This window comes from Petaurus breviceps, unplaced genomic scaffold (assembly GCF_028583685.1).
Source record: "Petaurus breviceps papuanus isolate PSGF00001 unplaced genomic scaffold, PetGlider_PUasm1.0 178, whole genome shotgun sequence".
NCBI lineage: Eukaryota > Metazoa > Chordata > Mammalia > Diprotodontia > Petauridae > Petaurus > Petaurus breviceps.
In genome coordinates, this window is record NW_027185777.1 from 10,905,768 (window position 1) to 10,926,101 (window position 20,334).

At 34.9% G+C, this 20,334-nt stretch overlaps 1 protein-coding gene across 1 annotated transcript in view; it reads left to right on the plus strand.

Annotated features, from left to right (window-relative positions):
• The window catches only part of MALRD1 (MAM and LDL receptor class A domain containing 1), a 930,206-nt gene that overhangs the window by 367,126 nt on the left and 542,746 nt on the right, over window positions 1-20,334 (plus strand). Inside the window, exons 27-28 of the mRNA XM_069086118.1 lie at window positions 13,814-14,064; window positions 20,024-20,315. Of these exons, the coding sequence (XP_068942219.1) occupies window positions 13,814-14,064; window positions 20,024-20,315 (543 nt within the window). The remainder of the gene's footprint in view (window positions 1-13,813; window positions 14,065-20,023; window positions 20,316-20,334) is intronic.

Sequence of the window (20,334 nt, forward strand, 5' to 3'; positions counted from 1 at the left end):
TGGCTCATGGCCACCCGCTGAACTATGAATGTTGTTATTATCCCGTGATATGCTGCCTTTGGCAAAGCTCTAAAATCTCAGGGGAACAGAAAAGAGGGAAAAGCAGTATCACTGAAATTGTATTCAGGTGTTTGGCTGAAACCCAACTGATTGTTAGACACAAATGACAAACTCATTTTTAGTTAGAAGGCTAAGTTTAAAAAAATAGGCATTTGGACTGTACAATCTCTGGTAGACTATGAACAGGTAGACATTGATCAACACAATATGTTGCAGAATCAGAAAGGAGTAGAAGATGTAAATCCTTTTTCTTCTAAAATCCACTTGGTTTAGTGTTCAAGGACATGAATTCATATCCTGGCTCTACAACTTCCTGTCTGTGAAACTTTCAATAAGATATTTGTGTCCTATTCATTTCAGTTTCTTCATCTGAAAATTAGAGGGTTGGTTCCATTCCATTAACTCAACAACATAAATAACTTGGGGGAAGGATTTCCTAGTTGACAAGGACAACTGGAAAAACTAGAAAGTTGTCTGGCTTAAAAAAAATTGGTTTAGATCAGGATCTTATGCTGGCATTATATACTATGATGAATTTCAAATTGATCCTCTATTTAAATAGGCAATATCACAGCACTTTTAAGAATGGGGAAATAAAGGGAGTGAGGTATTTCTTACAAATATGCCTAGGAGGAGAATTCTCAGCAAAAAAGGGATAGAAAAGATTACAAAAGACAGGCTAGACTTTCAGTTATGTGAAGTTGATAAGCTTTTTTTAAGGAAACAACTTCAGTGAAACAAGGATAAGAAGAAGAATCATAGAATGGGAAAAAAAATGCTTGCATCAGATACCTCTGATAATGGTCTCATATGTAAGTGACAGAAGGAAGTAATTCGAATGTGTACAACCAAGTCATTCCTCACTTTGCACGTAGTCAATGTGTATCAACAAATTTCTTAGAGGAAGAATCTCATATTGAAGAGGTTACCCATAAAGAGGGTTACAGTTGCTCTGGAGACCCCAAAATACCAACACAGCAGGTCCTGTCAAACGAATTTGACTCAAGTCTTCTCAGCCAAAGAAAAGGAAAGTTTATTAAAAGTTCATTTGTATTGGACATAGAGTAAGTCTGTGCTAGCTCATTCTATGGCGCTCTCACATGGAGGGAAGATGGGATCTTATATACAGAAGGTTGTGGGAGGATTCTAGGGATAGTCAACAGGAGGAGTTTGGGGAGGGTCTTCAGGAGAAGTCAGATGAGATCAATTAGTGATTAAGGGTGGGAAGTTGCTGGAGGCTACCTGGAGCCCACAGACAATGGTGGGCTAGGCCAGTTCAAGGGTGGATTGATATTTTGATAGGCTCAAGAGTGGGAAGTAGATGGACAGTGGAGGGCCAGGCTAGTAACAGAAGTTTGGGTGTAGCCTCAAAGTAAGGCTTATGGCCTCATGTAAATGCTTCATCAAAACGAGACAATTCAATCAGAGTTCAAGGGGGGTTCCCAGAGCCTGTACCTCAAAGATTCTTTCTGTTTTTGGGGGAGGACAATTGGGGTTAAGTAACTTGGCCAAGGTCACATGGCTAGGTTTTTTAGGGGTTTTTTTGAGTGTGTTTGTGTGTGTGTTGTGTCTGATACTAGATCCAAACTCAGGTCTTCCTGACTCTAGGGCCGGTGCTCTACTCACTGCGCCACCAAGCCACCCCATACCTCAATGTTTCAAGGAGAGCTCATTGGGGTTCCCAGAGCCTACACCTCATCAATATCATTAATAGATTGTTCCAAATCACCAACAATAAGAGAAAAGTAAATTAAAACAAATATGAGACCATTTCCTGTATTTTTGTCTAACTATTGTATGCAGTTATGAGAGAAAAGTAACAAATATCCATAATCTATGACCCAGAGATCCCATTGCTAGGAAAATACTCACAAAAGAAAAGGTCAAGGACAAAAAGAAATGTCTCATATACATATTGCTTGTATTTACCTTGATATGCATTTCTCTTTCTCTGTCTCTCTCTCTCTGTCTCTCTCCCTGTCTCTCTCTCTTTCTCTCATTTCTTCTGATAAAATATAAGCTCCTTGAGTTAAAACAAGTTCAATTCTGTCTTTGTACCCCTAACAACCAGTGCAGTTCCTGGCATCAAATAAGTAGTAAATAAATTCTTAAATGATTAATTGATTGTATACTATAGCAGTCCTATAAATATAGTAGTAAAGAACTGGAAGGCAATTAAGGGTTGGTTGTGTTAGCTGAAAATAATGAAATATTTCTTGCCCATAAGAAATAATAACTATAAAATATTCAGAGAAACATGGAAAAACTCTCACAAACTAACGTAAAATAATTAACTAAGACCAGAAAAATAATCTATGTAATGTCTGTAGCAATATGTTTGAAAAAAGAATAAAATATAACAGAACACCATGTGAGTGCAATGGCTGAGTCTGACAACAGAAAAGATGATTAACTTCAGGCTAAAAAGGTGGGCAGATGTGAAGGAGTATATTTGAAAATGGCTAAACTATAAAAATAAAAAGCATTATTTCAGCTAGATCTCCTCTCCAAACCTTTGTAAGTATAAATTTTATGATCCTATGCTATTGTCATCATTATATGAGAAATGATCATAGTTTCATGGAGTTAACTGTGGAAAGGACCTTAGCATATTGTCCAACCCCTTCTCATTTTGTAAATGAGACATCTTGGACTCAGAGTAGTGTAGTGCTCAAGGTCACATATGTAAGTAATAATGGTAAATGATAATGTGCACTCAGGTCCTCTGACAACCTCTTAAGAAATTGTTGGAAGGTTAATGTTGGATGTGGAGTCAAACTCTAACATAACCATGATGGAAGTCTAGATCTTTTAGGGTAAAAACCTTTTTTGATCTTTTAGACCTTAAATACTTTCTTGTACAGTTAGAATATAAGATCCTTGAAGGTAAAGGCTATTTCATTTTTTGTCTTGTATCCCTAGTCCATAGCAGAGTGCATTGCACAGAGTTGGTGCTTAATACAGGGTTGTTCAATCAAAATGAATAATGGAAAGCTTCATTTCATAAACAAGTAAACTGAAAAACAAAAAAAGTCCGGTGAATATTTTGAAATTACACACTTGGTCAATGGAAGAATGGAATGAGAAGTGAAACTTCCTGATGCTTAATGTTCTTTACCTGATCTGTGTAAAATCTAGACTTTTCTGATAGAAGAAAAGCAATGAAAATGATCTTGAGATGAGAAATCTAGACCTTCTCACTTTAAACATAATCTTGCCATAGATGCGACTTCATTTTCTCTCTCATTTACTTACTCACTGGCAAGAGTTCAAGAGCATTAGAATTCCAGGTCCAACATTGCAATGGTACATTTTTGTAGGAGAAGCATTTGGTGTTCTCAAAGTGCTCAACTCACAGAAATTTTTATGTCTGATATCAAGTGCCCACAACACTGTGGTAGAAATGTTGCAAGAACTGACAATGCAAATCTAATGGCATTCTTACTTGTCTCAATGATTGCCATTTTAACTATCATACTTCCAATCTCTTTGACTTAGACACCTTGGGGCTATTCTGATTCAGTGGAAACTCCAAATTGGAGTAGAGTTTTGAATAAGTGTTATTTTAGAATGTAAACCCCTTGAAGGCAGGGACTTTTTCACTTTTGGTTTCATATTCCAGCAGGGAGAATAGTACACTCTAAATTCAGAATCAGATAAAATAATTTTAACACCTAGAGATGGGGGTGGGTAATGGGAGACATTCTAAGTGTAAGGAACAGTGTGAACATATATACAAAGACTAGAAATCATGATGCAGTTTTAAAAGGTAGTGATCAATCTGATTTAGCTAGATCACAGAATATATGAGGGCAAATCATTCATATATCTATAATTTAACCACATTAAACTAGGCTGAAAAGGTAATCTTGAGTCTTGAAGGCATTACTAAGCACAAGTATTAATCTTCTGAAATGATGGTCAATTTACACAAAGAGTGATTTTAGCAGCCAATAACTTTTGGAGGCTGTGTAAATGAGTATAGATTTGGACTCAGAGTTAAGACCAAGGCTGAGATCTTGCATCTGAGATTTCCTGCATTTATAACCCCAGGCTTCAAGTCTCACTCACTCAAGTGACTCTCTAAGCCTGCTAGTTTCAGAGCAGGAGTCAGCTTGAAACAGGAGGGGTATTTTTATTTTCTCCTACACTGGCCCCTAAACTCGTCTTTATCTGGATAATAATATTATAATATAGTTACTGATCAGCATTGGTGGATGGGAGTTCCATATATCAGCAATATCACATGTCTGCTCTCCCTCCCTTCTCTGAAAACTTCAACCAAAACTGAAAATTTCAACCACAAAATGAAGCAAACAGAAATCTTTCGAGGGTTTCTTAAACTTTTTCCACTTGTGACCCCTTTTAGCATTACACTAGCATGCCTGGCCTCAGGGCAAGTGTAGTCCAAAGGGCATATGCTTTGTGTTTAGAACCAAGGCTGCAATAGTCTCTAGTGGGCAAACTCCTCCACAAATACGTCAAATTAATTGTGCATTTGATTTTTAATTAATTTTTGGTCATTGTGCATTCATAAACCTTTTACTGTTGCCCCTTTTTCGTGATCCCATATGTGGTCGAGACCCACAGTTTGAGAAGTGCCAGCCTTTAGAGAATTAAATATAGGCAAAAGGAAGGGGGCTATGCTCACTTTCTTATTGTACAGCCTCATCCGCTCCCACAATTTCAAGGAGTGCCTCTCTGTGGATTCTCCAAAATCTCAGTCTCCAGATGTTTTCTTCTTTCTGAAGACCAGCTCTATTTTTCCAACTGCCTATTGAATATTTCAACCTTTCTGTCCCACTAGCATTTTCAAATTCACCATATTGAAAACCATGTTCATTATCTTACCCCCAAATCCTCTTCTTCTTACTGGTTTCTCTATTTATATATGAGTTGAAATCATTCTCTGAGTTACTCAGGTGTAATAGTTCAGAGGAATTTTTAATTTCTCAAAGTCTCTTTTCCCTCATACTGAGTTCCTTTGGAAAGGTCTTTTCTAGAGCTTTACAATCCTACTCATATGTCATTTGGACCATTACAATGGCCTCCAAATGAATCATAACATTCATCTCTCCTTCCCTCCTCCCCCCAGGCCATTTCTAATCCTCCCTGAAGGGCAGTAACCTTATTGCTTCCCTTTCTGACTCTTCCTCTCCCATTAGAAAGTAATGTCTTCCAGGGAAGAGAATTTTGCACTTTCTTATATTTAAATACTTTTATCTAAAGCAAACAATTAGTAAGTGCTTACTCTGTGTTAGGCACTTCATTTTGATCCCTAGTACCATGTTGTATTATAGTAAGCTCAATAAATGTTTTGTCATTCATTTACCAATGAAACCACAAGGTCAATACAAATCAATGTATACATATATGTGTATATACACACATATATTATTTTGGGGCAGCTACATGGTGCTCAGATAGAACACCAGGCCTGGAGTTAGGAAGACTTATCTTCCTGAGTTCAAATTAGTCCTCAGACTCTGACTAGCTTTGTGATCCTGTTCAAGTCACTTAACCCTATTTCCTCATTTTCCTCATCTGTAAAATGAGCTGAAGAAGGAGACGACAAAGCACTCTGGTTTTTTTGCCCCAAATGGGGTCACAAAGAATCAGACATGATTGAAAATGACTGAACAATAACACATATTATTTACTGAGGTTTTTTTATTTTTATCAATGCACAAGTGGCAGCATGATATAGTGGAAGTCAGAAGGTACTAGGATTCAAATACAAGCATGCCACTTAATAACTGTATGATCCTGGATAAGTCGCCGAATCTATCAGAGCCTAAATTTTTTCTTATCTGTATAATGGGTGTCATAATACTTATACCATCATATTTTACATGGATTTTGTGGGTAAAGCACTTTTAAAAAGATCTTAAAGAATTATATAGAAATCTGAGTGGTTATTGCCTACATTATGAATTCAAGAGATTGGGCTTTACTGTTCTAAAGAAATGGGTACTTTAAAAAGTAGACAGTGTTTCTACAATTTTACTGAGTGGATGTTGAATGCCTTTCATTTTACTTGGGAAGATTAGGTTAGAAAGTAGGTCAGGCATCTTAAATGTTAATAGGCCAGGCTTCACTAGAAAGGATCAGCTGTTTTGAACCCCTGGGATTCATTATTTTAAGCTGTAACAGAGTGATTGAAGCTCAAAAGCTCTTTCATTAGGTCTCCAAAATAATCAGTGGTAGTCCCCTGTCCAACTGAGAGAATTTGTTCTAGTCATCTACTACAGAGATTTTCAGAGTATGTATGGTTGGTTCTGTTCTGATAATGGAAGACTGAAGGAAATTATTCCTTCATGGGATAATAGTGGTGTCACCCATGGTTCTATATTTAGGAATGCTATTTATTCAGAAAAACATGATAAAATAGAGAACATTAGATTGCTTGAGGAGCTTTTTTATTTAAATAAAAAAGAAATAATTTGAGGGAAAAACACTGTTGTTGATTGGATATATACAAGGAAGTAGAGGTTTAGCCATTAGAATAATAAAAGAATAGACTCTTAAAATTGGAAAGAACTTTAGAAGTCTTCTAGTCCCTATTCCTGAATTTCCTTTCCATCATTTTTACTGAAAAACTGAAGGCTCATGATATGGGAGAACTCAATACTTTAAAAAGAAGTCTATTATTGTCAAACAATTCTAATTGTTGAGAATTTGTTTCTATATGAAGTCAATTCCATTTCCTATTTTTTTTTTGTTTGGCTATCAGATATTAGAAGACTTCTTACTATCTGTCTAGTAGAAAGAATATTGTGTTTGGAATCAAATTAACTGAATTTGAAACTTAGCTCTAACTTATGTCTAGTGCTATGTGTATCCATGGGCAATTTATTTCATATCTCTGAGCCTCTATTTTTTTGCGTGTAAAATGAGGAGATTGGTCTGTTGATCTATAAGGTATAAATCTATGATCCTAAGTGATTCTCCTCCTTCCTCTATGTTTTTTTCTCTTCCAGGTCAAATACTGCTAGCATCCTTAACTGTATGTGATAAAATGGGGTTTCTGATCCCCTACCATTCCAGTTACTTTCCACTAAGCATATTGCAGTGTCCCTTTTTAAAAGAAGCCTCATTCTAGATGAAATTTTCTTGATCAGATCTCTCTCTCTCTCTCTCTCTCTCTCTCTCTCTCTCTCTCTCTCTCTAAATATCATCAGAATATTCTTTTCTTTTTGGACTGGGGTTGTGATTTCATTAGAGAAGGGAACACCTACAATCTAATTCCCTTTTCCAGTGTATCTTTTCTCCAATTGATATTCTCAGAGAGTTGCTTGGGGTTGCTGAGAGATTCAGTGACCTATTTAGAGGCAGACAACCATGAACCCACAACTTCCTGACTACCCCCAAATTCACTCTCTGACTTGTACTGTCCATATTTCTTTAAATGAAAACCATTACTGCAGCAACTTGTATAACAATCATCTAGCATTGTTGATGAATATTGATCTAAAGGTTAAGAAAAACTCTAGGTCTTAAATATATGTAAAACCAAGTACCCTCATCCTTTATCCATACAATTCTTTGAAAAAAATCTAAATGCTAGAGTTTGCATATATTCCCATGAATTTATCTCCTTAGAATTTTTTTTTAATTGCACTCTACTGCTCATTTTCCTATTTAGCTCTGGTAATGAAATTTAATTCAACAACACCCACACATTTTACAATGTGTTTCATAAAGAGACCTAGATTTTCAAAACAACTCCCCACATCCCCTGTTTTAGGGGAACTAAATCAATGATTGTTGATGGTTAATGGAGAAGGAATGTTCCACACATCTAAAGTTTGGTTCTTTTACTTTAGAGTGGAAACTTTGGGCTGTTATTTGATAATGATTTTTGTGGTCAGGGTCCTCTTTAATATAGCCAAGGCAGGTATGAGCCTGGTTTCTGTTTTAAAATGTTGGCCAAAAAAAATCACATCACAACACACAACTTACAGCTCTCTAAACATATTGCTTATTCATTTTGCCAGCAAGTTGTGTATGTGAGAATGAAATGCTTTCTTTCATCTTGTGATGTTGCCATTGCTTTGTTCCCTCTAAAATCAAGAAAAGAGAACAGAGAAACTTGGAAAGTCATAACTTTTAAAATGTATTTAGAGCAAATAGAACTGGACTCTTTGGGCCTGCCCTTGGTAGATACTTGTTAAGTGACTGATGACTTTCATTTTCAGTGATTTCTTTTTGCTCTCACTCCTAGGTTTGATCTTTAAGATGATGGCAAACATAATCCTAACACACTTCTGTATTCAAAGAAAGAAGCAGTAGCCTTGTCCTCTGGACTTATCAGATAGTTTAGCTTCCCTAAGGCTTTCAGGGCAAAAAGCTCTGGTTTCAACCAGTTACTTTTATAGCTCACTCTGTGGATGGAAGGGCCATCTTTACTACTCGCCATGCATAATCATGTATAAACAGATCACATAATGGCTTTGTTTAAAGTCAGTCTATAAAAGAAGAAATGTGAATAGAGAAAGGGCACAACATAAAGCTGAAAAATCTGTTCTTGTACTATGTTTCTGATAAGTTTTTTTTCCTCCATGCTTCTCTCAAGTGCACTATGAGAGTGCCATATAAATGATGATGCAGAGGTGGATAGTGAACATGGTCAATATTTGGGATATGCTGATGTCAGAATTAATATATTTTTAAATGTATCAGATTTTCAGAATCACAATTGTTTACTTTTCATGAACTAAGACCTCCCATATATACTTACATACATACTCACACAATAAAATTATGTTATTTCACATTTGCCTGATTAATGATCCAGCAGACATAAGTCCACCCTCCTTAAATCATTAAATGAATGAAAAATAACTGCACGTATTTTAGAAGGATAGGGAGTGAAAATGACAGATATGGTCAGAGGTGGTACTTCTTTTGGTGATGTAATCATCATTAAGCCCAGTGGGCAATTAGTACCAGATTTTTTTCCACATGTCTTTTCCATGAAGCCATATTTGACTCGCATTGCTACTCTCTTCTCCCAGTTCCCAGAAAGAGTTCCCGTTTCTGGTCTCCCAGAAATTACTTTGTAGTTAGGTTCATAAATTTAAAACCTGAAGGGACTTAAGAGTTCATTTATTCCAACATTTTTATTTCAAATATATGGAAAATCAAGCCTGAAGAAGTTAAAAACCTTCTCCAGGTTGGATAAGAGGCAAGATTTGAATAAAAGACCTCCTACTTCATAGTCGAATCATAGTAATTTCTCTACATACATACCATTCCCCGAGTAGAATCAGAGCACTGGGGCACAGTTCTCTCCCTCTCTCTCTGTCTCTCCCTCTCTGTCTCTCTCTCTCTGTGTCTCTCTGTCTCTGTCTCTGTCTCCCTATCCATCTCTCTGTCTGTCTCTGTCTGTCTCTCTCTCTCTCTCTCACACACACACACACACACTCATGCTTTTACATCAGCTAAACATACATGTCCTAAGCAACAGCAAATGTTTGAATTTGCTTGAATTTAGATGAACAATTTGAATTAATTTTTAATTTTAATTAGATTTATCTTTTGTCCCTTTGAAAGCTCTTCCATAATGAAAAAAAAAAATCTAGCCTTTGATACTGTCCTATAAATGAATCTATGGTCACTGCAACCTATTAAAGAGAGGAAAACAAAATTTGAAACATAAATTTAAAAAATGAATTGCCATTTATAAGGGAACTAGCTATCCTAATGATTTGATGACAGAAATTAGGAATGAAAGATTTGTTTTCTGTGAATAGAAATGTTAGAAGTCATGGTTAAAATAAATATAAAATTAAAAATGCTCTTTTCATAGTCTTTCTTTTAAAATATTTCTTAACTTTCAAGTCTCAATGTCTTTAAATGCTGTCTGATTGTTTTATCCCTATTTTGTACTGTCATAAGTTCCTTGTTTCGAGAAGTGATTAGCTTCCTTGCCAGGATGGTAAGACTATCCATAAAGAAATTAGAGCTTTTTTCAAGGTAGGCAAAATTTGTAATTTTATTATTCTCACTTCTAATTGGAGTAGGAAGTTATCCCTTATAGCAGCAAGCACCCTAGCGTACCCAGGATGGCTGCTAGCACAGGTTCTTTGATCTGCTTTTCTAAAGGAAAGCAACTCAAAAAGGGTTAACACCCTTACCTTAATCAAACATATATCATTTATATAGTTCAGGGGAAAAAGTGAACACCCTGAACTTCAGAGAATACAAATAGAAGTTACAAGCAGACAAAAATACAGAAAGAGAAAATAGCACAATTCAACAGACCAACAGACAGGGCTTCTGGCTGTCTGACCATCGCATACCTACAGTTAGTTACCAGAGAGAGAAGAACCAACATCTGGGTTTTCAAAGCCACAAGGCTCAATGGCTGCCCAGAGTCTCATCTGGTCAAATCACATAATTCTTCCCAAAGTGAGTCCCAAAACAAAACCCCATCTCATAGGTATATATAGCCTTCTCCAGGGTCAGAGAACATCACAACCCTTGTGACCCACTTGACTACAAAGTAACAAAAGTTGTGTCTTCCCAAAAAACAAGCCTCCCACCACAGGCTCCATGTGACCACATTCAGCCTGTTAGGGGGCAGAGTTTATTTTCAAATCAAGAAAGGTTCTCAAATTCACCTAAGCTTATTAAAGGGCAGGGAAGATCTTTACATTCCTATTACCATTATACCCCCTAGCTTATTCAAGTGGGAATTGCTATGGTAATTTCCCAGGATGCATTTCTCTAATAATATAAATGTTGCTCTAGAGAGCATTTTGGATGGTGAAACAACAGGTTCAGGTCTACTCCTGAAAAGTGGACTCAGATACAAGTTCTGACAGTGAGCTCTTCTGACAGTGATCAATAAAGGGATGTCATACATTTTAAAATTCCATGAAGTTATATCCAATGAAATAGCATTACTTTGGTAAATATCTGTGTAATTACTGAAAAGAATGTCTATACATGATGATCCATGTGCTACAATTTATATTCTTTTGAAGTAATTTTGGATTTGTGTAAGAATTAGCATATTTTTAATTTTTAATAACCAAAGCAGGGATTTGAATAGTGCCACCAAGCACTTTCACTATCTATTTTTGTTGTACTCAACTGTCACCCTTTGTTTTCATGCATATTAATGTGATTATAAGTACTTAATAAAGAATATAAAATGAACACTCATTTAGCAAATGTTTAATGATCATCTATCATGTACAATGAACTGTGATAGTTATAGGTGAAGATGCACATATTTAAACATTTTCCCCATCCTTAAGTGATTTTCCATTTCATAGAGGGTATAAAATAGTGCAAATAATGCCATTAAACAATAACACTCTGAATAAGCATAATAGAAGACAGAAAATATGATAAACATCAAAGAAGAGATGTATAATATTTTACTGGTTAAGGTACAGAGCAGCTATACAGTTGGGAGATTAAAAAAAAAGTTTAATAATGAATGACACTTGAACTGGGCCTTGATAGCTAAGCAGAATTTTGATAGTTATACCTGGTTGGGAGGTGATTATGGGAGAAAGGCATGCTGTAAGTAAATAAAAAGAGGTTGGGACATTGGGTAAAATATTTGTAGATCTATGATCTTATCTGTGTGGATACTACCTTAATGTAACTAGTTCATACCTTATTCTTCTATACTACTCTTATTCCTGTTCACTCAGTACTCTATTAAAGCTCCACTCAATATGGGTAAAGTAAGCCTTGTAGTCTTTTTTTATATGGCTAATCTCATGACAGATTCATTACTATTTCTAGAGTTTTTTAACCTTCTCTTGTTCATTCACTCTTTATCCATCCACCAGACCTTCATTAGTGATGTAGCAGCATTACTTTTCCAAACTCATTTATTTATTTTTTATTTCTCTTTTTGTATAAAGTCATTTTCTTTTTGAGAATTTTTGCTTAAAATTTTTTTATTCTTTTCTTTGTTAAATTTGTTTCATTTATGAGATTATGTGGGGTGTTTGTGTTTCAAAAAAATGATTTCTACCTTCCCCTCTTGTCTCCCCCTTCAATGTGACATATTTCTAAGAATGATGAATCTATTCATGTCTTAAAGGCACCTGTAATGAAAATATGAAAGGGTAACAAGTAGACTTTCTCAAATTAAATTTTCTACCAGACCACGTATTTATAGTCATATAATTCACTGATGATATATATATATATTCACATTCATACATATAGTCATACATATAAAATATGCTTAAAATAGGGAAATGTTTCTTCTTTATGGTGTTCACCACATTTGGGAAGATGTCTATCTTGGAGTCTAAGGGGAAGAGGAATAGGAATTCCCTACAGATGGTGAGGTTTTTCAGATGGCATTTATATTTGGCTCATTACATTTTCCTAATTATATCAGGTTTTCATCAATACAGATGCTCTAGAGACCTGCAAACAAAAAAAGCCACATAAATTACATTTGAAATAATGATTCACATAAAAAAATGACAAATGGATAAAGATGCCAGTTGCTTATATTTTGACACAATTGAATGGACAGTCCATAGCAGTTGTCTATAAGCACTTATATATAATACAGATACTGCACATGTTCAATGAACTGTACCCATAATTTAAAAGTATAAAAAAGAATAGGCTAGATTGCTTTTGGGAAATTATGAACTTCTTTTGACAGCACAAAGCTTCACTTTGAAGCAACATCCCACCTTTTTTAATAGCAGTATTCATCCAGTATGATTATGAATCTCAGAACTTCACAATCTCCAAAGACTCAAAATTTAGGGTGACCCAAAGGTCAATGGAGAGATGTAGGGTGGCTGAAAGTAGCCACATATTACCATTGAGGACATGCATGAAGGATGTGGCATAAAAGATACCCAGGGGAATTATGATGGTAAAGGGAATAGGCCAGTCATACAGTGAGAGAGAGCTCCATTTTATGTTTCCATAAAACATCCTCTGCAAGATTTTAAAATGAATTTTAAAAACTTTTTTGTTAAGCTAAGCAGTATTCTATGCTACATACTGATGTACAACAGTCCCAGCCCATCCAAGTGGTATGAGCATATATGTCTCTCTCCCCATATTACAAACCATTGTTTCTATTGACTAATATATCTATCCACTAGGCACAGAGGATAAGATGGCTTCTAGATGTATTTACTTCCTTGTTGTAGCAATCCATTCATATTACTGAAACTTCCTTAGAAAAGGGTAATTGTGTCAGTGTCTTTCATTGCTATAACTCTTTTCTTTTCCTTTTCCCTTTTTTGTTTGTTTTTTGGTGTCAGTGACTTTTTTGAATGGGCAAAGATGGAGCTGTGGCAATTTTATATCATATTTTCTTTAACCTTTCTTCTAATTTAGTTTTGATGTTTATATTTCTTCTTGCTAGCTGATTTAATGTATATATCTTGGTTAGAAAGATATTAAAATTTATTAGTATCTAACTAAATCATAGTATTTTCAAGTCTTAAAGCTACACATTTTGTAAGTGTATGTTAATAGTCTTGAAAATGTATTCTGATATCTACTTTGTAAGTATAATGCATTGAATTAAACCATGAAATCTTTTTTTTTTCAAAATCTCTATTTTGCAACCAGTTTCCTATTTATTAGAAAGTTACAGTTTTAAAGGATCTTCAGATATTTGTTCTGTATTTGTATAAAGTTCCTTCTAATGTTTAAAGATCACTCCTTTTGGGTGGGGGGATTATTAGCCTTAATTCAATCTATTTCCCTTGTTTTTTCCTACCTTTACATTGATTTTTTTTAGGTACATCATCCATTGGACGCTGTGATTTTGAATTTGATCTTTGTTTTTGGGAGCAGAATCAAAATGATGATTTGGACTGGAATTTGAAAACTGGCATCACCCCAACTATAGGCACTGAGCCAATTGCTGATCACACCTTTCAAGACCCATCTGGTCATTACATCTTTATAAAGAGCTTATTTCCTCAGCAGCCAATGAAAGAAGCCCACATTTCTAGTCCTATGATAAGCAGAAGGAGCAAAAACTGCAAGGTATGGAAAAGGAAAGAAAAACTTAGTGGAAACTTGCTGACCAATACAGTTCAATTCAGCAAATTGAAGGAAGGTGTAGTTTCATTTCCAAAACAAAGAAAAGCTGGATTATATTCACCTTGGAACATTATTGAGTAGGATGAATGTGGGGGTTGAGGAAAAAGGGGCACATAATATAGGAATCTGTCCTATAGCTAGAAGATATGTGGGAGGCAAAAACTAAGTATAATCCCCTGTACTAGGCAAAAATGTATCCACTTGCAGAAATAAATGACATGAGAAAGTAATAGTTGATTAACTGTTTAGAAACAGTAATGAGGTCAGAGTAGGGCTGGACTGTCTGGAAATGATTTCATGGAAAAAGGGGGATTTGTTGTTTCATTTAGAGCTAGAAGGAGCCTTAGAGATAATTGAGAATTTTGAATTGAACCATGAAGGATGAAGAGGATTCAAATAGGTATAGTTAGGAAGTAAACTGTTTCTGGAGATTGGGAAATAACACAAATAAAGGAATAGAGTTAAGAATAAACATGAAATATTTGTCAAGCAAATGAAGACACTATCCTTGCTGGAACTGACTTCACACTGAGGAAAAGTATGATAGAGAATAAGATTGTATAGGAAGTATGAGTCCAAATTAAGGAGGTTCTTAAAAGTTAGACTGAGAAGTTTGTTTGTACATTCAGCATTGCTGAAAATCTTTCTAAAAATGTGCTAGTTCCTTTTTTTCTTCTTTAGTTAATCTAACATAATGAGCATGATGTTGTTTTTAATTTTTTTCTTCCTGAAATTTTTTGTTAATGGAATGGAGCTATTTTATAGCTAAGGATTATGTTTCTTGGTCATCATTTTGAATAACAGTTTTTACTGTAAAGCTTTTTTTTTAATTTGTTTTTTTATGAGCAGTTATAGGTGTCTGAATCTGAGTGAAGTCTGGATTGGTTCCATATAAAAAACACTGAAAATTTTTATGTACATAGTTTGAGCAATTGTGTGATATCAATAAGTTTACTAAGTATGCTTGCAATGTTTACTTTGTCATTTGCTATTTTTTCTAAAAGTGAAATGCAGAAAGGGAAGAACTTAGCTACCTAATTGAAGATTCTGACTGAATCCTGTTGAGATTTCCCTATATTAATCTATATGGATATGTCAAGCCAAAATTCTTTTTTCCAGCTTTAGAGGTTTTAAATAATTCATTTTGGTAAAGATGTTCAAGACCCCAGACTCACTATGGAGTATTCCATCCACAAAGCTCAGGGAACCTCAGAACTTTCCAGTCATTTGACAATAATTAGGCCCATTTTCAATAGAGCAGACTATGAAAAGATTAACAGCTTAGTTTTGAAATGAAAATAGTAATGATCAACATACTAAGATCCAGCTGTTTGGCTTATGAGTTTTAAATTGTTATGGTATTGATGATAGAAAGAAGCCTTTAGTGTCTGATCATCTTGTTTTTCCATATGAAAATAAAACAAAGAACTGCTAAATCAATGACTCATAAATTGACATAATCATCATTCTCAAAATCTGTGATGTATGGGCATATTTTTCTTCTATTGATTATCTCTAATTTATCCTCTATATTTATACTTCTCTCCTTCTCCCCCCCACCCTTTCTCTCTCGAATGTATGTATGGATCTTGCTTTTATGTTTTCTCCACCATTACATTGTAAACTTCCAGAATATTTACCTATATCTTGAGAGAGAGATGATGGACTAAACATGCTAGATGAATGCACATATGGGAATTTGTTTTGGTTTGCTATACATTTTTATTATGAGTTTTGCTTTTCTTTTCTTTTTCTTCAGTAGAAGAGGGTGGTCAGAGAGATAGAAAATATAAGTACTTGATAATTGAAAAAAATTCCATCAAGAAAATTTCAGGATTACCCCTAAAATCCTAGCAGAAGATACAGTAATCTTGTTCTGCTACAGTAAAGTTAAAGTTAGTTTAGTAGTTTCAGAACTTTTATTCTACTCTCTCTCCTCCCCTCCCCTCCTTCCCCCTTGTCTTCCCTCCCCTCCCTTTCCCTTTCCTCCTCTCCTCTACACTACTCTTCTCTGTCTGTCTCTCCCCTCTCTTATATGTATTTATATTATCTATATCATATCTAGCTCCATCTCTTTATATCTATCATGCAACTATCTAAACTATCTCTATAGCCATCATCAACACATGACAAACAATGCACACATACATGTATATATACCTATGTGTACAATACATACCTGAAATATGATTTATTACTTTTTATTACCTGATATATAACTCTTGCATTTTGAAGAAGTGAGTGTGGAAAATTTCTTAATTTATTTTTTGTTACAACAAGCCAAGGATCATGGAATTCAAATCCATTCAAAAATAAATAGAGGACTGACTTTGGAGTCAGGAAGAGCTGATTTCATGGCCTGCCTCTGATATATGTTATCTCTATAACCCAGAGCAAAGCACTTAATTTCTTATTGCTCTAGGCAAGTCTCTTAAGAGTATAAATTCACCACTATAGCCACCATTTATTGTGCAAGTTGACTCACTGAAGTTAGTTTGGTAGAGGGGTGTTTTCTGAAATGCTAGAAGATCAAGAATACATGCATGTACATATACGCATGTACATACATGTGCACACACACATTTTTTTTAGTACTAACTTGTGAGTTTTGAGTTAAAAAAGATAGAATTCAGGAATTCAAATCCATTCAAAAACATTGAATACCTAATATGTGTCAGACACAGTGATAGGTCCCTGCCTTCAGTGAGGTTCAATGTATTAAAGCAATATGACATGGACCTACAGACTTCAATACAGATATGCTAAACTAAATAATTTCAAGACAGAGAGAAGACTAATGACTGAGGGAAAGAGAGAGGTGACAAATGTCTTCTACTCTGAAGGAAATTAGAGTATCTACAAGGTAAAGTTGAGAAGGGAGTACATTCCTCACACTGGGGACCATTTGTGTTAAAGTACAGAGGTATAAGAGGCAAACTCATGAAAGGACAATAACTATGAATGATATACTGAAAAGGAAATGTGTGAAGGGGATTAGTATGAAGTTATCAAAGAACCAGATTGAGAAAGATAGGCAGTGGTAGGTTGAAGATTTTATTTTTATTTTATATTTTATTTTTAATAAAATGAGATCTATAGATTGCTGGAATTATGAAAACAATAATTCAATTATTACAAAATGTTGGCAGAGTTGGCATTCATTTCATTTTATCCAGTCATTTTGATATTTAATAGTAGCTAGACTTTTTGGCTTCCATAGAAGCATGTTTCTCCTATTAATGAAGATGTGCCGAGCAGCTTCTATGAACTAGGTAGACATACTTTAGACCAATTTATTCAATGAATTAATAAGTTTCAGTCTTCTGAGCAATGTGGCTTTAAGACACTAATATTTTTGCAGAAGTCACATAGCTGGAAATAGAGTAATATTGGTTTAATCATTGTTAACATATGATTACAGGAGCTAATTTTTTTTAGAATTTTCAAAGATTGATCTGCTTTGTAGAGGAGATTAGTCTCATCATAATTACTTTAAGAGCAAAGAATCTTCCATTCCTGCTGTGTGATATTTTATTTAACTTATTTTGTCATTTAGGCCCTATTTGATCTAGAAATAAGCTTGGCCTAATTCAGGCAAGAGAAGTTTGGAATTAAATTCTGTCTCTGACATTTATTTGCTGTGTGCTTTGGACAAGTCACTTAACCTCTCTGATGCTGAATTTCCTCATGTGTAAAGCTAGGATGATAATACTTAGCTCACAGGCTTATTGAGATAAGAATGAGAATGTGAATTATTTTATTATTCTATTTCCTTAGTGTGTTAGAGACTTAGTCTCTCTCTCTCTCTCTCTCTCTCTCTCTCTCTCTCTCTCTCTCTCTCTCCCTCTCTCTCTGTTTCTCTGTCTCTGTCTTTATCTGTCATTCTGTCTCTTCTTACCTCTTTCCTTCCCTTCCAATAATATTTTAATGGATATAAATTATATTAGAATTTCAAAGTTCAAATAAATGCTACTCTTTTAATCTCCCTTAAACATTCAACCTTTAAGAAACAACTAAATAATTTTAAGAAATAATTGTCCAGTGAATACCAGGTAAAATAATGCAAATTAGTTACAAGAGGCATTAACATAAGTAATCATAAAACAAAAGAGACAAAATTCTAATTAGGTAACAATTCAAATGTTTTTTTTTTTCCCCAAAGAATTGTTTAAAATTCTTTTAGTTCAATAATTCCATTTTTTTTAAGTATCTCTTTGCAACTGAGCAGGACTTCTCCCTCTTTTCTTTCCCATCCCCAGAATCATAGTGCCCACTCTTATAAGCATCTGTGTGAGAATAATAAAGCATGCCTGGAAGAAATGTAGAAAAATTAATGATGAATAGCTCCTTGTATGAATATTTATGATATGTATTGAATACAGAGGAGTAAGTAAAAGGTCAATGCTGGTAATGATTGGCTCTTTCATGTATAAAATATGTTTATCAGGTAAGCAGAGTTACCTGCCAATTCCAAAGAAAAACACTTTTTATGCTTGACCTTGTGAAACACCCTAAAGCAGCATTTTTACAGAGTTTAATCTGAGCCATCTTGAAATTTCCACTGAAAAAAAACCCAACTCCTTAGAAAGAGTAAAATTTGAAGCATATTTTGTATGTGCTCATGTTGTCCTGGTGATTAGCTTACATGGCCCTCAGCAGGAATGTTCCCATTATCCAGAGAAGGAAATGTGAGACATTATCTATGGAAATTCTTTTGTTATCTTTTTCCATGTGGGCATGATGAAATAGTGCACGAGAATGGAAAAGTGAATAATGACACATTAATTATATGCCAATCTTGAGTTGACTGCCAAAAATCAGACATTTTCCCCCTTTTAGGTAGCCAAAGGCTAAACCACTGCAAATTCTCACCATGACTGTGCTTTACAGTTGACTAAATACAGGGCTGATTAGAAATTATAGCCAGGACAGTTGTCTCCATTTCATTCCAATGCTACCAAAATGGTTGGTTCTCCACCCCATTAATCTTCCAGGTACATGATCAATTCCAAGGCATGTCAAGTTTATTTGTGGACACCCTCTAATGTTCATGTTGTTGTTGATCAGCTGTACTCCACACTGAATGACCCCATTTGGGGTTTTCTTGGCAAAGATACTGGAATGATTTGCCATTTCCTTGTCTAACTCATTTTGCAGATGAGGAAACTAAGGCTGCTAGGATTAAGTGACTTGTTCTACTATATTCTGTTCTACCTATCTGCCCTAACATGAGTGTAGCATCTAGTAAATCTATTATCACTAGTTGGACATTGCATTTATTTGGTAATATATTTTTATTTTATTAGACAAATGGTAATTAGAACTTTGGTGAACCAGGGTAGAGTCTTCAATTTGAAAAGAGAGGACAAGTATTTAAATTCTAGCTCTATCACTTCTCACCTCTGTCCCCTTGGACAAGTTATTTTTACCTCATTTGGTCTCAGTTAAATTGAGTAGCTCAGACTAGATTATCTCTTTCAACTTGCAATTTTTGAGAGACTGTAGACATGTGATATGTGACTATAGATATATGACCAGATGGGGTCAATCAAGGTGTAGAAATATGTAGAAATAAATCTTGTTCTGAGAATCACTGGGGCATAGAGATGACCTGATTTTTCAGAGACTATGTCAGGAAAGTTTACTTTCTGGTAGGTGCTACATGGTGAGCTGGAATTTTTGTGGCTCCGTTCACTAATTTCTTTTTATTGCAGCTATTGAGTTTGGTGCAATGCTAGCTGTTCTGTGGGTGAAAGTGTTTACAATTGAATTTGAAAAGGGCAAGTGGCTAAATATCTCAACTAACTTCCAGGCATTATAAACAAAAGGGCATATGTATGGTATGAAATCACTGAAGATGAGGAAAATGAAAAGAACTACATTAAATGTCTTTTTTTTTTAGATAATTTTCCATTACCACATGTATGGAAAAGGTATTGGAGTACTGACTGTTTCTCAGATATCAATCACAAATAAGACAAATGTCCTACTCTGTCTTACTGGAGAACAAGGCAATTACTGGAAGAGGAAAGAACTAATTCTACACAATGAAGAGGATTTCCAAGTCACCTTTGCAGGTCGAGTTGGGAAAGGTCACAGGGGACATATTGCACTTGATGATATTGTGTTGTCGAAGGGCTGTTTACCATCCTATCACTCCGTTGTCAAGGAATCTCTAATACCACTAATGACAGGTAAGTTTTAATGCATATT